The 18,132-nt window shown below is 36.4% G+C and overlaps 1 protein-coding gene across 8 annotated transcripts in view; it reads right to left on the reverse strand.

Moving 5' to 3' along the window:
• UTRN (utrophin) overlaps positions 1–18,132 on the reverse strand; it is a 344,979-nt gene that overhangs the window by 5,042 nt on the left and 321,805 nt on the right. For all 8 annotated transcript variants that reach the window (XM_052698789.1, XM_052698799.1, XM_052698781.1 and 5 more), the window contains 5 exons: positions 17,090–17,155; positions 11,008–11,166; positions 10,391–10,634; positions 3,888–3,996; positions 2,340–2,426 (listed from right to left, as the gene is read on the reverse strand). In XM_052698789.1, the coding sequence (XP_052554749.1) occupies positions 2,340–2,426; positions 3,888–3,996; positions 10,391–10,634; positions 11,008–11,166; positions 17,090–17,155 (665 nt within the window). The remainder of the gene's footprint in view (positions 1–2,339; positions 2,427–3,887; positions 3,997–10,390; positions 10,635–11,007; positions 11,167–17,089; positions 17,156–18,132) is intronic.

The raw sequence follows: 18,132 nt of genomic DNA on the forward strand, positions 1-18,132 counted from the left end.
CTTCACCCCTGTTGCTTCCTCTGAGATACAGGTGTTGAAGATGAAAGTTCTGTTACACACCTACCTTGCAGAGGTTTTGAAGAGAGAGTCCCAATATGCTGTAAGAACTGGATGTTATAGCAATAGCCATTTAAATACTTAAGACATTGCAATGCTACTGTAGCCAAAGCATTCAGATATTCAGAGTATCTCCAGAAGTTGCTAACTACTCTGATATCTGTGTGAAGTCTTAGGGAACAGATTGATGAATGCATGCAGTGTGACTCAGGAGCATAGGAGATGGTTGGCAGGCAGTGTTTTTAGTGTATCTTTTCTTTATCACTACATCAAAGATTGACCTGGACCTCAATCAGCCATGAAAAGCCTTCTATTGTGACCTTTAATTTATATGATAAAATTGGATTCAGAAAGCCACACAGCAACACTGGACAGTCTCTGCAGGTCATCTTGTGCAACCTTTCACTGAAAGTAAGATGAATGCCAACAACAGTCTTGACAGCCTCTAAGGCTGGAGACACTACAACCCGTTTGTGTGACTTGCTTCCAATATTCCTCCATACATTCTTTTTAATTTAGGAGAAAAAAAAATATGAAAATGCTGACAGCACACAAGAAAATTTCCTTACCGTTTTCAGACAAATATTTTTAATTACACTTTCAGTGGAAGGAACTCATACTTTTTTTTCAGAGATGTTATATCTTCTTCCCCCTTAAAGCTAGGGGCAGGCAAAATAGTCCTTAGCACTGAAAAAGGTCAGTGGCATCTTGTCTGTGGAGGGCAAATGACCTTTATCATTGTCCCAAAGACCAGTTAACATCACTAGAAGACACAAAGCTTTCTGAACAAATTACTTCTGGACTTCAAGACTGTACTAGAGAAGGAACAGTGCTTCCACTAGGTTTTACTTTATGGAAGCTGTGCTGACATGGTTTTGTTGCTAGGATCTACCTGTCACTAACTCAAAGCAGGGAAATTAGCTATTAAACACTGGTTATATTCTAACATTGCAACACCAATAAAATGTCAGATAGAGCTTAGTCCTCAGCTCACCCTACAGTATAACTGAAGAACGAACATGACTAGTACCTACTTATACATGCCAGAGAGTTATTTGCAAAAACAAGAGCTGTACTTTGCTTAATTTGCTTAATAAATCCTTAATTTATAAAGCAATGGGCTATGAACTACTGAACTCACTGAAAATATTAAGAGTTATCTGTATCAAAACCACTTTTGCTAAATTCTAATTTGCTTTCTCAAAATGTGCAAAGTGCATCATCTTTGATGCAGTTTGTCACAGCCAATGTATGTATAAGAGATAAAAGGTGTATTTTAACAGGGTTCACTGAGCTTACAATGTAGAATAGAGCAGAGCTCTGCTGTTTCCAAAAGGACTAGACATTGACACCTCCCTCGCACTTGTACCTTTTAAAACTAACCATCATTATTACATTTCATTGCAAAGAACTGTTGAATATGGAAGAATGTATCAGCTTTCACTACTGTTTTGCTAAAGTAGAAGAGCTGAAGATAAAGATACGTGCATAGGTTAAAAAAAAAAAAAAAAAAAAAAAAAAAGGCAAATAACAAAGTTGCCACTTTAACTCATGCCTGCCAAAACCAATAAAACAACAGTCTGTATGACATACTGACTGAACCAGAAAGATAGCAACTCATTCTTCCAAGTCCAGTGACACTCTTCAAGGAACAGTGCCAGAAGCAGCATATGTTGGCTGATGGAAGTCATGCATATGAAGCTGTTTGACTTTACTTTAATAGAGACTGAATAAAATATTAACTTTCAATGTACTTAAGCAGGGAATGGTCTTATGTGCTGCATTAACAGTTATTTCTTCTGGCCAATTAGTTTAGTAACTAGTTCAATAATTAGTTCAGGGAATCAGCATTGGGCTATGGTTCCTGCTGTAGCCTATGGCATTTTTTTTCAATTTCTGTTATAGAAGCAGTGTTCAAAATTTCTAAATTTACATTCACCTTGGCTCTACGTAGATTTTACATAAGCATGAAATGGACTCCTAGGTGTCTTTTTCCCTTATGCATACACAAATGAAAATTCCAAATGGAGCAACAGGCTTTTCTTATTGCAAATAACTCCAATGTAAAACACAGGAATATTTTTAAATTTCCCTTCATAAATATGGGAGAATGAATATTGAGTAGCCATAAAGAATAGAGTTCTGTAACTTGTATATGCTGACAAGATATCTTATCAGACAGAAGATTTTTTTCTTAGTTGATACCATGGGAATGACTTTTTTCTTCATAAGACCACCTCAAATTCACTACTACTGTCAGAGAGGTATTTTGTTACACTTACAGCAGCAAGCTGGAAATGTGCTGTTGATTTGCTCCATAACATCTGTCAGATCTGTGTTGGTATCATGAGGTGGAACTAACAAGTCATCTGCAGATATGACAACAAAGAAAGCAATTAATTTAGTAACAAGGAAATAGAAAAAGACGACAGCATTCTTAAAGGCATTCTCATCCAATCATCCATTTGAATATTGCTTTACATTTCATTAGAAATCATTAGCTGAAGCATCTGTAACTTAATGTGCAGGAACTCTCACTGGTAACTGACAGGTCTGGGAGAAGAGATGGAAGTTAAATTGCTGATTTGCAGCATAAATACTTTTTTCTGTTATTAAAGCACAATCACCGCACCCAAAAACTGGAAGGAACTACCAACAAGATACAGCTTATGAGAATTTACAGTTAAGTAAAAGGTCAACAAGATGGAGGGATTATACTCAATAACTGCTCAGTTATGTTCTTCACTTTTTGTATGAGATAGCTTGTCACCTAACTTCCAGAGTGAGCACATTTTAAAATAAATAAATAAATAAAATCTCTTTTAGGCAGTATTTATCCAATATGCACCAGCAATTTCACTAGTGTTAAAATCCTCGTTGCTGTGGTATTTTTTAAGTGCTGCGTAAAATTAGCATATGGAATGGTTAGGGAGTACAACTGGCTCTGTAATTAGACAGCATCGCTTATAAATCTGCCACTGCATTAAATCAGACTCAGAGAAGTCCCAGGTTTTTTCAGACATATTATAATGAAAACACACATCAATACTACATACTGGGAAAACTTCCCAGTATGCAAAAGAATGTTTTTCTGGCTTTCCACAGAAATAGCATAATTTTCTTAAATTTATGAAACAAAGGCTTGAAAAGGAAAATAGGGAGGAAATTATACTTAGACAGTTTGAGAAAAATCTGTTATTTTTTCTCCTATTTTTGAACATTCAATGGTTCGTAATTATTTCTGCTAATTGCTTGGGGGAAATAATGAGTTTTGCTATTGGAGAATTTAAAATAATCTTTCGAGTGAGAAATCCCCTGATGTGCAGAGGCTGTACTATTATATACTAAATAATTCCTAAAGAGATGAAAGCTTTGAGGGTTCGGGTCAAAGTACCAGAATAAGGAGGGCACGCACAGAATTTTTAAAGCAGCAATCAGGAAGTTTCAATTCTATGCATTTGGACATTTGTTCCTGTATCTGACAGATTACTTGGCTGTATGCACATACTGTAGGACAAACAGCTGTTGGCCATTTCATTCCAATGCAATCTGGTTCTCCCAGAGGAGGGGACATTAGCCTAGTAGCTCAGAACAGCCAGAACCAAAAAAAACTGTGATAGACATCCATCACTCAGAACCTTGTGATATCTGAAATCAGCTACAAGATGCAAGGTAGCAGCACTCCAGATGCAATATATGTTGCTCCTGGACAAAGATCATCTCCTTTTTGTGTGTATTTTTATTGGCAAATAATTTCAGAAATATGCAAACAAAACCATCCAGTATCTGTCTACAGACTCACATAGCATGTTACCTGACCAGACACTCACCGGCCTGATGAAACTGCGAGCTTGTCTCTTGATCGAGTGAGTAGCTGAGGGCTGAATGCTGGGGTGAAGTACAGGGGGAGGCACCATTAACCCGGGAGTCTGACTCAGGCTACATGGGAGACAGTGAAATGCCAATTTAAGTAAGTGATACCTACATAATCTAAGTGTGAGCTAAAACGGTCATCCTGCCACCTTGTCTTCAAAGTATTCAAAGGTGGCTTAGCTCTATACAGCTATCAGAAAGACAAAACAAAACAACCTATTAAAAAAAAATCATGCTCAAGCATAATTCTTATAACACTCCAGTTGTCACCTTAATTAATAATGATCTTCACCTATGAGTGGTGTGACACAGAAGCACAATTTGTTAAGTACAATCCAAATAGCCTGACAAGGCTCTCAGCCCAGCTATGCCTAAAAACTACACAATGTTATTAATGAGGTTGGATATGTATGCATATATATGTGGAACAGGCTGCCCAAGGAGGTTTTGGATGCTCCATCGTTGGAGGCATTCAAGGCCAGGCTGGATGCGGCTTTGGCAGCCTGGTCTGGTGGTTGGTGACCCTGCACATAGCAGGGGGGTTGAAAGTAGATGATCATTATGGTACTTTTCAACCCGGGCCATTCTATGATTCTATGATATATGTATGTATGTATATATGTACATATAATATAATACGTGTACACACATATAATATGTGCACACACATAATATATAATATGGGCACACATATAAGACAGCCAGCTAAGCTGTGCTAAGAAGCTTTGGCTAAGGTGACTGATCATGCTTAATAGCATCAGTTCAATCAAGCATCAGAAATTATTTTGCTAAACTTATTTCACAACCAGGCCAAACAAAGATGCCAGATTCAGGAGATCTGTTAAATCTGAAAAGTAGTAGCTACCATCCACCACTCCTGCTGTCGCTGTTTCTCCACAGTATGGAGAACTCCAGATTGGCAAGAATCCCCAAATTTTACAATATAATTTCCAGAAAACTATGAAACAGGAGTCTCCATGCTTTGAAACTGTTGAAGCAAGTCTTTCTGGATTCCTAGTCATCTTAAGAATCAAACATCAAAGTTCTGTAGTCATTTATAGCTGTAGTTATGTGTGTGGTTGAGAGTACGTACATGTATATATATATGTAGATGCAAAACAACAAAAGATTATAAGACTTCTTCACTATAAAACTCAGAAATACTGGAAGGAACCCTGCAGAGGCATTTCTACCTCTCTCCCTTCTTTTATTTTTGTAAGAAATCCTTTCAAAAAGTGTTACACAATACTCAAGCTCCAAAAATGACTGTTCTGAAAAGCCAGAAGCATGTGAAACAGCATTTATATCTGAGGCAATTACATAATCTTCACCAAAATGGCTGCCCCCATCATTTATCTTTCTGACTGCAAATCATCAAATTACTTTCAAACAGCTTAATAAGGAGATTATTTATCTAAATCTGTCAACAGTAGATGGAGAAGTAATGCAAAAATTATTTTTAAGATTTTTTTTGAGACTGAAAAATTATCTAGAACATCTACAAGACTCATAGCAGAAGGAACTGACACAACAGCTCATTTGTGCACAACTTTGCTCATTGGTAGTTCATGGCATTAGGCTCACAGCAACATTCCTTGAGATAAGTTAAAAAAAAAAAACAACCCTTAACAAAAAACTGCAAATTGTTGAACAAAGAGAGATATCTTTTCTTGCACACACTATGGTGAGACACAGAAGGGAATGTTCCCTTGAGCATTCAGCGTATCTGTTTTTCTCTTCCCGATCTCATCTCTCTTTCCTTACGACAATACCAACTTCCAAATTTGACTAAAGGAATAAATCAAGAGAGACTGCTCTGCACTTAGAAGACAAAGAAAAATGGAAAAGCTCTCAAGTCAGGCAAGGCTTTTACCATCAAGACATCAGTATGAGCAGTGAATGCCTACTGAGTATTCAAATCATTTGCTATTCAGTATGAGGCTTCAGCCCAGCTACAGGGTCTAGGTAAAATGAATTTAGTGATTTAAAATACACCAAGTCAGGGATAACTAATCCCAGGAAATTCTGTACAGCAACTGCTGTTCAAGAAGAGTTTAGAGCTAAGGAGATGAAGTAACCTCTCTGAAGGTCACAAGTTACTTCACTGTAGAACAAAGGTAGCTTCAGTGGCAGAATAGGCATTTGTCCACAACACGAAGAGATGGATAGAGAGGATCTGAGTCATCCAAAATGCACACTTGTACCTAGACTGGATTTCCATTCCTCTTGAAGCAGAAAACATGGATAAATGATGCAGAGATGACTGAGTGAGGAAGATCAGAGCTGGACTTGACAGTAAACTGCAGTACAGCAACACGAAGGCTAGACTAAGGATAGCAAGACACTGCAAAGTCAAGATTAATTAGGATACAAAGGAGACGCCTACAAACTTAAATGACAAATTAGTAGTGAAGGTTATTTATTGTCACTTAGCAGTGCTGTTGCAAATGACAAAGAAAAAAACAACACAGAGCATGAGAACTATAACAGGGGATTAACTGAGATCAAATAAAGCATACTGGAATACTTTACATTTACATACATATCATATATTACTGTAGCATTCAGAATCACAGTTGGATTTTATTTTATTTTTTAAATACACTTCTTTCTAATCAGAGGCCAATGCCTAATTAATTCATTTTCATTAGACAGAATTTCCTCCTAATGACTGCAATAACAAGAAAAGCCAAACAAAACCAAAATCCTCTTCTTACGAAGTCAAGACTATACAGCTCAACAGATGAATAGTGGGGTTTGGAGCAGCAGAGGAAGAGCTCTGGCAGTGGAAGAATAGCCTTCATCAGACACTGAGCGAAATTAAATGCAAAATAATTGAGGCAATAGCTGCATGTATTTATACGATTAAACAGTTTTAATGAGAGATAACCCAAATTTTAATGGGAAAGAACTGGAGTTGCGGAAAAGCCATAGTCTCTTTTCTAAGGTGCATAATGAGCATCAAGAACTTGTGGAATCAAAACTCGATACTTCAATTTCTGGGAGGTGACGTATTTTTTGTTACATAAAACTAAATAAAGATACAAAGGGACAAATAAGTTCTGTAGAAAATTCTGAAACTGAGGGATTTCTCTGTTATACTGCAGTTCCAAAGGATCTCAAGGGAGATAGTTATTTTTACCAATTTGGATCAACATAAATTTTGGTATGACTCCGGCTGGTGTCTTTCCTGTGGAAGAGCCTCAACTGTAGCTTAAGGGTCAGATAAGTCACACTCATTACTCATCTGACTTCTCTTGTCATCACTGTTTAAACAAATACCTCCCAAACAGCTACAGAACACCTCAGAAGCAGGCTAATTCCTTTTCCAAATTCATTGTAGATGTTCCTTCTTATTCCTGGCTTATTCTTCCTGTCACAAAAAGAACACAAAGCTCTCTCCACTTCTTTATTGCTAAAGATCCTCTGCTTTTAGCAGGAGAGGGAGCTGCACCCCCTATATATCTTGTCTTACAGTTTTACCATCCATCCATTGACAGATGATGTTAACTTCCATTAAGTTCAATATCAAATCCAGCATGAAACCATTATTCAGTTGTTCAGACAAAGAAAAATCAAATTAGACTTTCAATGCCCCTCATAATAAGTCTTAATTCTATTTTGCACACGTAGTATCTAAAATAGCTGCATAAAATAAAGGTGAAAATGGATTTTTTTTCCATATTATTAACATAACATGGTGGTATCAAAGCTGTCATGAGCAAATTCTGTTTCACCTTCTGCTTTGGCACTATAATCAATCAGGCAGACAAAATGACAACACTGTGTGACAGCTACCAATCCTGTGGGCTTGCTAAAATAAAAATAGTATGTTAACCTCAGAATTGTGACCTGAAGAAGGCAAACGTGCAGTGAGGAAGCATGCACACTTTTCTGCTAAAGGTGCTTTCTAAAGAATGTCTTTGAATGCTCTGATATAGATCTAACTTACTGTAGGAGTTTCTAAGTTTCATTAATTTTCTACCCATATTTCTTACATAAAGAGGTCTCAATACTTTAGATTCAGTGGCACTTTATCAAAATAAAAAACAGTCAGGAAGCAGAGTGGAGAAGAGAAATTAAGGGTTTTGCTGTTGACAGAAGAAAGAAACAGAAAACATGAAATGCCAATCACAACAAAGAAAGTGCTGTGAGATGGACAGCAATGTCCTTTAACACCAATAATTATTACTAAAGGAAATACATAGTTGAGTATTTTGACATTTGGACTTAGATAATTTGCATGGAAGATTATCCTGTCTCATTAACAAGACAAGAAATTTTTTACATCTACTAAAAATGTAATTGGAACATTTTGACAAAAACAAAGTTGACAAAAACAAAGGAAATACATAAATAAACTCCAGCTGATCTCCAGCTGGCTTCTGAAATAGTCTTTCCCAAGCAGTGAGAGAGGGAAATACTTTCACACTGTAAACAGCCTAGACAGAAAAACAAACATGCTGAAGAGCGGTCATTTTTCCAGAAAGTTAACGAGGACAGTAACATGATTCAGTACTGCTTCAAAACTGTATTGATGTTGACATAAAGAAATTCCAAAGAACATATTCTGAGGTTTTGAATTATTTAAGTTTTTGAAGGCCCTTCAATGAAATAGCTTCAGCATCCTTGGAGACAGCTTGCAAAAAAACTTCTCAGTGGCAGGTCAAAAGAACACAAAGTCATACAGTAATGATGTATTTAGAAAGCTATATTGAAAAATCACAGATACACTACAAAGGCAATAATGCAGATCTTCTTAAATTAATGACTTGGTACCAAATACTCCATTAGAAGAGGACAGAACAGAAATAGGAACATCTCTGGGAAGAGCACAAGAAACAATCAGAAGCCTAGTATGACTCCCCAGAAGGGGGGGGATGGTGGACAGTAAGCAAAAGAGCAAGCATATAGCAAATGTGGTTTAAACAAATCAGAAATATTTCAAGAGATCTTTTTTGTTCTACCTTACTCCATCAGAAATCAAAAGTTGCAGAACACTCAAAGAAATTCAGAGGCAGAACTGCTAAGAAGAAAATGTTGCTGTTTCCTCAAAGCTACTGCCCACTAGCACAACATATACGGATATCTTAAAGATCTTGTTAAGAATGCTATAAAGGTACTCAATGATTACAAAAATATAATATTAAGTAGACAAATCTACAGACAAATTAGAAAAAAAATTAAAGGGTGAACATTCTCATGCTTTAAGCACTACGCTGAAACTGTCTGGAGTTTTGGCAGAACTTCCATGTTTCTATTCTACAACAGTTTCTTAACAAGTTTAAAACTCCTCTCCAAAGCACCTTGTGTTGGCAATAGTTACCAAGGTACTTCATGAATGATTATCAACAGCTGCACCAATTATCTACCTTATTAAATACATAAACTACTCAAACACTGATTGAATATGCTAGATTAACAGCAACAACAACAACAATATTCTGCTTGAGGGGTAGGAAAGTCACTGGAACAAATGCATCCTAATGCTATGATGCCAAGACTGCCTAGAAAAATGCCAGCCAGCCAGAGGAACAACACCACCACCTTCATCACTGTAGTAAGGGTATCATCAACAGCAGGAACTTACATCATACTGATACTTGTTTTATGCAGCCTGTTTCTTAGCATAGTTAAATCTTCTAATCATACAACCAATCATCCAGTTTGAGGAAGGCAGGAATTCTTTGCCTTACTGGACTCTGACCCAACGGTCATGATTACTTCTGGGAAAAGATTCATACATTTAAGCTTCCACACACAATGTTTTGCAAGCTAACATCTCTAACAACACTTTGTAGAATTTGCCATTTTATTTTTTTTGTATCTAGATGTGCACGTTCTTCAAAAATGATCATTTCCTCCCCCAACAAAGAAACTCTACCATCTCTAACTACCGGCATTTGCAAAAAGACTCTTGACTGTAACACCTGCCTGTAAGTAGATCGTTTTGCTGTAGCTTATAGGAATAAACATGCTACTTAAGAACTGGACTTCTGAATGGAAATACTTGTTCCTCTGTGTATTAGAAATATCTTTGGCAATCTGTCTTTGTTATGTCAAGAAACGTTTTAGTGACTGACTGTGGCAACAAAATGAAATAACTTAAGGAAAGACTGGAAAACTGAAGTCAAATACAGGTTGTGACTGGTACCACTACTTGGAAAAGTATATATTTTCTTCCCTCTACTTTTAAACCTGGAAAAAAATGCTGCACTTGTGTGTATTTCCTAAGTTACCATGATCACTCCAGCACTTAAAATCATTTTGTGCTCATCTGACATTCACAGTAGTTCAGAATAGAGCAGGAAAAATGTCTGCACCCTAGAAATGACTGACTGCAACAGAGCAAATCAACAGTGAAAATACCTATGGTTAAATTCCAACACCTTTGCATCACCAAGAAATCCATCATGCAGAAGTCACCTGACAGAAAAGACAGACATGAGTATATATTTACCTGCTCAAGTAGCTGACGCAGTCGGTGAAGCTGAGACTCCAATTGCTTATTGTGATCTTCCAAAATTTGCATCCTTGCTTCCAGGCGACCTTTATGTTGCCTCAGAAGTTTAGCTTCAGCAATGAGCTCAGCATCTTCAGGAGCATGCTGAGGTGAAACAATGGAGTCAGGAGGTGATGCAAGAGGGTTAATTCCCCTCCGAAGATGTTGCTCTTTTAGTTGCTCATATTCTATCTGCAGACTCCTGGTATATTGAAGACAAGAATGATGATGTAAATAATTTAAAATAAAAACATCCTTAAATCAAATTATGCTATCATTAGTTCCAACTAGAGAATATTAGTAAGTTTAAAGACAATGTCTTACATGCATTTTATGAAAAAATTCTAAACAATGAACCTATGCTATTTTATTGTAGACTCACCCCCTCTACCTAACCGAGCTATGCCATACACGACATGCCTTGGCTAATTTTTTTTTTTTTTTTCCTGGAATCATTGTAATAATGACTCCTAAATGCATCTCTCTTCATCTTCTCCAACAACAATACATGGCATACACTTAGCTGAAACAATGAATTGACAATTCAAAGACTAAATAGGACGCTTATGAAACACCTTTGTTCTTCTTCAAGGTCAGCAATGATGCGTTCCAACTCTCCTCGCTCTTCCTTTTCCACTGATTTTAGTATCTGTGCAGGACTCTGTGGCTGACTCACGGGTGACTCTCCTCCCAGTGTCTGGCAATACTGCTGGATAAGAGCATGCTCATCCTCTCTGGAGCAATACAACAATGCAGATTAAGACAGAGCAAAAACACACTTACTACATGAACAGACAACTTCATCAAACGGAAAGGTTTCATTTGTTTGTTTATGTGGAAGGACTAAGAATAAGAAATAAGCCTGCAAGATTTTGAAGTATAAATGTTAGATGTGTATCTCAGCAAATTGTATTCAAATTCATGAATCGTTTCTAAAAATACTACAAAAGCTTATAAATACACAATGCACAGGAAAAACAGGATTGATTAGTAGTAGTGTACAACAACAGTTTAATGTATGCATGAAGAACAAATGTTGCTGGTGGTTCAGAAGTTGTGAAAACAAGAACCTGAGAATATAAACTGCAAATTACTTACTTGAAATGCCTTAAAAATTAAAAAAAAAAAAAAAAAAAAAAACATAAAAAGTGTAGTTAATCAAGTTCAGACCAGGTTCTGATGTGATAAAGAAAATGCCATGGCACTTCTCCATCCTTTTTCTTTTAGTAAAAACAAAATAAACCAAAAACTCCACTCCTTATAATCAATTTTTTTCCAAAGTGATGTGAACTCTGTTGGGGTTCACACACCATGACACACTGCGTGTCCATTGAAACGTGCAGGATGTTCCCACAACACAAACTAAGACAGCTGCAATAAGCAGGAAAGTGGTAGCATCTTAACATCAACACCTTCAGCAAACAAAGCAGCACAGTGTTAAAGCAGACTAATGAAAAGAAACAAAGTTCTATCCTTCAGGTTTCAAAACACTATTTAAATATTAATTTAAATGATACAGTGTAACTTCTTTTAAGCTTCTTTTGTGCTGAAGTGTTGATGTTGTCAGGGAAGGTTCATCCAGTAAAGTAGTTTAGGCTGCCTATTTTAATTAGGCATCAGAAAGATACTGCCTGCTTTTTCAGATGATGAATTAGTTTATAAGCAAGTATGTAGGTCATTTGAAACAGATTTTTTTAATAGTGCTCTGCAAAGTTGGATTTATTATATTAGAATTTATTAAAACTTAAATTCTGTCAAGATTTTACATTAGGTATAACCTCATTTTTTAATAAGACATATAATCCACTTTTAAGAAAGAATTTACAGTGGGAATACTTAGATATTTTTCACTCTGTTGTGTCCTATAGGTGACACCAAAACAGATAAATCCAATCCTCCTTCAAGAAGGATTCCAGATAACATTAAATTTTGGACTCTCAGTTATTAAGTACAGAGAAAAAATTCACTTCCTTCCTCATTCATTGGCTTAGAGCTTCAGAGTCTGTATGTGACAGAGTGAATATTGACAGTTCTTTTTAAAGGCATCATATTTTGCAAATGATAGCAGTTTTTTTCATGTGCTAACGGTAAATCTGATAAAAACAGTTTTCTAAAACAAAAATATGATTTTACCACTAGTCTAGTCTAACTTGCAGAATTACTATTTCAATTAGCAGCAACTTAAATCTGCACCAAAAAATCTCATGACTGTAATTAAGGCTCACTAGTAATTAAGATTCATTAGTTGCACAGGAGTTCTGGCACTGGTCTTCACAATGACCTACAACTGAAAGGAGTCAGATGTGCTCTGTGGCATGGAAATACTTTAATTTTGAGAAATCCAGAACTTTATTCATCAGAATTGGTTGGAGACAGCACTTGGTCACCAACATAAAAACACAGCATCCAAATAATTTCCTTAGTCTTCTTGATGGTTATTTTTCTGAGGACTCTGTGTACCTCAAGAAAAAAGCAGAACTGCACAAAATTATTTCAAGAGTAGAGACTGCAGTTCCTTTTCAGCATTCCATCATACAAGAAAGCAGTGAAAATAACATTCCAGAAGTTCAGTTTTGAAAGAAGTACACCTCAAATGAGAAGAACACCCCAACAAGGCTAGCCAATGAAAATGGCATTTGAAATATCCTATTCTCTCTGAATAAGTATTTTCAACAGACCAATTTCAGGAAATGCATGAAGGGAGCAAGAGACAAAAAAACAGTGCACATCATTTTCCTTCATCAAGACTGAGACGTAGAGAGAAAAACTCATATTTCCTGACAGCCACTTTTCATCAGTGCTTCACAGAATCACAGAATTGTAGGGGTTGGAAGGGACCTCCAGAGATCATCGAATCCAACCCCCCTGCCAAAGCAGGTTCCCTACAGCAGGTCGCACAGGTAGGCATCCAGGCAGGTCTTGAACATCTCCAGAGAAGGAGACTCCACCACCTCCCTGAGCAGCCTGTTCCAGTGCTCCGTCACCTCACTGTAAAGAAGTTCTTGTGCACATTTGTGTGGAACTTCCTATGCTGCAGTTTCTGGCCGTTTCCCCTTGTCCTGTCTCCACACATTGCTGAAAAGAGTCCGGCCTCGCCATTCTCCTCCCCACACCTTAGATATTTATAGACCTGGATCAGGTCCCCTCTCAGTCATCCTTTCTCAAGGCTGAACAGATCCCGTTCACTCAGCCTTTCCTCATAGTAGAGATGCTCCAGGCCCTTCACCATCTTTGTGGCCCTCTGCTGGACTCTTTCCAAGAGGTCCCTGTCTTTTTTGTACTGGGGAGCCCAGAACTGGACACAGTATTCCAGATGAGGCCTCAACAGGGCAGAGTAGAGGGTGAGGATCACCTCCCTTGATCTGCTGGCCACGCTCTTTTTAATGCACCCCAATTTTATTAATATTATTATTTTATTATTATTTTATTATTATTTTATTATTATTATATTATTATTTGTTATTTTACCTGATTAAGATTTTAGATAGTAAGAGATTAGTATATTTGTAATTCTCCTTCCTCCATTATCCTCGTTTTTCCACCAGTGTTCTTTTCATATCAAGCACCATGTATTCTAGTTCAAATAAAGCATACCTTGGCCTACTGATGCGATGCCAAATATTCAGAGCAGGGTCAAGAAGGTACTCTGAAAAGCTATTTTGGTCTTTAACTTTAATCTAGACCTAATTCCTCACTATGACAAGTTGCTTTTTAACTATGTCATAGTATTTAGATGCTATATACTGGGACTCTATTTTGACTCATAAGACACTGAGTGGCAGTGACAGCTCTACATATCACTGTTATCTGTTGCTTGCTCCTACCCCTGCACCTGAGTGCACAGCTCCTTAATAAGAAAAATATCTTCAGTTGACTGTAAAGTGCCATCAACTGCATTGCAGACACTAAAATGACTGGTATTAAAGGCATTCATTAAAAAAAGAAAAAAGAAAGAAAAAAGAAAAAAATAGCTACTAAACATTCATGTTTACACACTAACAATTTATACTATTGTCCAGCAAAATTAATTTCAGTGTGGGCTAGCAAGGATGGTTCATACATTACAGGAATAAGAGAAATATATTCTCCTATTTCTCTAAAAATGTCTTCTGTCTTTTAATTTTCCTACACTGTGATCTGTCAAATTGTAAGGCATGGCTTTCCGCAAGGAATACCGTTTAACATTCTTTGTTGAAAAGTCTTCATTTCTCCTTATGAAAAGTCTTTAATGCTATTATGTCAGATTTTTTATGTCAAATTAAAACATGAGACAGTTAAATTGTTGTTGTTAAGAGAATGGGCATACTACAGCAAATACATTTTTTGCTGTCTACAAATACTTTTCCAGTTCAGGAAAATACATATTTTAGTAGAATTTTCCCAGTGGAGTGCAGAAATCCCTAAAGAGTCAAGGGATATCATGAAGATATTCAAGACAAGAGGTTAGTTAAAAAAGAACATTTCATTGAAGAATGTTTTATTTTTCATTTCTGTAAAGAAACCTCATGATATTTAACCATCAGCGGAAGCTACCTTGTTGTCTCTCCTTAGTCTTCCTTCGTGGTTATTCTTCAATGAAGAAAAATTCTTACATGTACACTCTGAAGAATGAAGTGTGTTAAACTTACTGCTGATGAACTTGCTAACCTGACAAGGCTAAAGCAAGTGCTCTTCCAATACTAAGTGCAACTTTGGTTCTGTTACAGGTCCACAGTAAGCTGTGGGATTACTGAGGACTGATAAAGATTACAGAACGTAACTCCAATTTCAAAAAGAGAATTTGATTTTAAAATCATCAAAAATCTCCTAAATCTTCAAAAGTATATAAGAAAATGAGATTTTTCTCAGGTTTCCCAAAGATGCCTCTGAGCTGAAAAATGCACATCCAAGTTACAAATTGCTCCTTCTAATTCAGTCTATACAGAATGATTATAGCATGCATATTTTAATGTCAAGCTGTCAAACAATAAAAAATAGAGCTGAGCTATAAAGCTAGATTCCCAATGTTCTCCCTGTAGGTGAATTATGAACGAAACTGGGATCCTGATCTTATGAAGAAACATTTAATACATCCTAAGTTTGGGATCTTCTGTTTTCTACAATAACTTAATTACAAGTTTTAAATGACAGTTCTTCAGAATTTTATGAGTACTTCTGCATGCAGCTTAATAGAAATATGCAGCGTTATCCACAAATTAAAAAAAAAGTGTCTCTGGGTAAAACAGCTTCTTTTTGTCCTCTTTGGCCTCTGAACTTCTCTATATTTTCTTGTGTAATAGTTCTCTTCTGACAACAGGACTGAGACACAAATTTGTAAAGTCTCCCTACCAATTTCATATACACATTCACCATGTTCACCCCTCTTTTTAAAATAAAGAATATTTTTGTAGGTAAGAAAGAAAATTGCATTTAAAAATCAGCAGCTGAATTGCCAACAAAAATTAAATGCATAAATTTCCTATTACTATTAGAATGGATGGCTGTTTGGTCTTATCTTGTACATTTCTCTTATATGTGCACATTCTTTGAATCCAAAATATACAACTCAATCAAGCGTATAAGCATTTTGCTGCTTTCAGGTTACCAGCTTTCCCTACCAAACAACAGTCCTTTTTTTTTCTTTCTTTTGGGAAGCCAAAAGGAAACGGTTTGGCTGCACTTCTGCCATTGGTTTCTCAGTTACACATGGGAGAAAAAAAAATTAGCTTTATATAAGTAGAGCTTATCAAATGGAAAAGAATTTGAAGGTTATTGCAAGTGCTTTTTTGAAGCAGAATATTTAAAATCTCACATTGTTAGTAAATTTGGAGGTAATTTCATAGTCAGATTTTAAAACAGTAAATGAAAGTATACTGAAAATAACAGCATTTTCTAACTAACTAATTTGTTTTCCCTTAAAAAAGGTTTATTTTATTAATTAATAATTGTAAAGAGGCAGGGTCCCACTACACTGATTTAATTAACAGAATAGAAGACATAGAATGGTTAAAACATCAATGTATTTTATCACTAAAAAAGTTGTACTTAATTCATCAGTGATTAAAAGGGTTTTATGCTTTTCAGGTTCATCAATTCATTTTAACAAAGCATTTTATAATAAAAATGTCACACAGTTAAAAAGGAAAACAGCTTTGATAAAATTATGTAGGACTATATTTAAATTCCCAAGTACAAACATGAATCAGTAGCCAGCAAACTGATACCTAAGCGAGAAATAGCAACACTCTTCTGTATAGCTTGCAGTATTGATCATTTTATTGCAACAAATAAAACTGTTCTGGGTGATAGCAAAAATTATTGATCCATTCCACTGCCTATTTTGACACAGAAGTTTTCTTTTGTACTATGATAAAAGCAGGAAAGGAACACAAAATAGAAACAACAGAATTGTGATTTTTTTCCAGTGACATGAAATTTCCTCATTTTTGAAGTGGAGTGGCTGATAAAGGTAGAGTTGCCTTATTTCACCAAACAAGAATCACCCATTTATACAACTAATTCTTGGAATAATGAAATTTAGCCAGGTCTTCTTGGGGTCATACTAATTTGTTGCTGTCACTGGAGCTAAAATAAATTCCGTGTTACAGCTTACAGAGGATTATAATCTACACCTATAACTGAGGTTCCTAGCAGCCTGAATGAGCAAGAGTTACTTACACGCTTCCTGTGGTGGAACTGCTGTCTGTGAGGAAGGAGCCATTGGTCCTTTCCATTTGTGCAAGCCTGAAAGGCAGGGAAAGACCATGACTTTCAGAGATCGTGCTGAACAGTTTCAAAAGAGGCACTGAGAAGATCACTTCTGCCTAGAAACAGCTCAGATGTGGTAACTTTCGTACACATGAGTAGGAATAAATATGTAGATTTACCCACCAGAAAAAACCCTACAATTCAGAGAGCTTTTATGAGAAACTTATGCTACAATGAACTAATTCTACTTCCTAAGCTGCAAACAACAAGCATGTGTTCTATATCTAAGTGTGGGGAAAGAAATGTCGGTTGTGCATAACAGTAAGATGTACTGACGTCAAAGAGGTGCTGCAGAGGTTGGATACAAGAAATTCCTGCTTGTAGAATAGAAGATCTGCGTTTTTGAGAAACTTCAGAAGTACTGGTACAAACTGGTTCCATGGTCTGAATAATTCCCAGAGGATAAGGTTAAGTACAAGATGTTATCTCAGCATACCATAATAAACTATAACAAAACCTAAACAAGAAGAGGAAGAGAAAAGGGAGGGGTTAATCAAGTAGTAAACAGGGATGGCACATCTGCTAAGGAAATTAGAAGAGTTGGATAGGCTGCAAACCCGGAGTACTTAACCAATGAGAAAGCAGAAGAAGGAATTTGCTCCAGAATGTAGGAAATAAAAAATGTTGCATCTCTCCAGCTGTGCGCTTCTTTACCCTGAAGGTTGCTTGTTTTTGTACAAGTGTGAAAGAAACTGATTCATAGCAAATTCTGCCTAAACCTGGACTACTGCACATGAGCATTTCTCACTTTAGTAAATTTATCACTAGCACCACAACAACTCTCTGTTCTATTTCAGGAATTTTCTATCTATTCAGCTTTCTAGGGAAGATATACTTTATTTATGTAAGACACGTAAGAGTCTAGAAACATTTGACACTATGCACAAGTTTGCCCATCTGTATGCTTGTTAGTATTCCTCACAGTTGAGGAGCATCAGTGAAAGCATGCACAG

The sequence above is a fragment of the Tympanuchus pallidicinctus genome, unplaced genomic scaffold (assembly GCF_026119805.1).
Source record: "Tympanuchus pallidicinctus isolate F22 unplaced genomic scaffold, pur_lepc_1.0 scaffold1, whole genome shotgun sequence".
In the NCBI taxonomy this organism is placed as follows: Eukaryota; Metazoa; Chordata; class Aves; order Galliformes; family Phasianidae; genus Tympanuchus; species Tympanuchus pallidicinctus.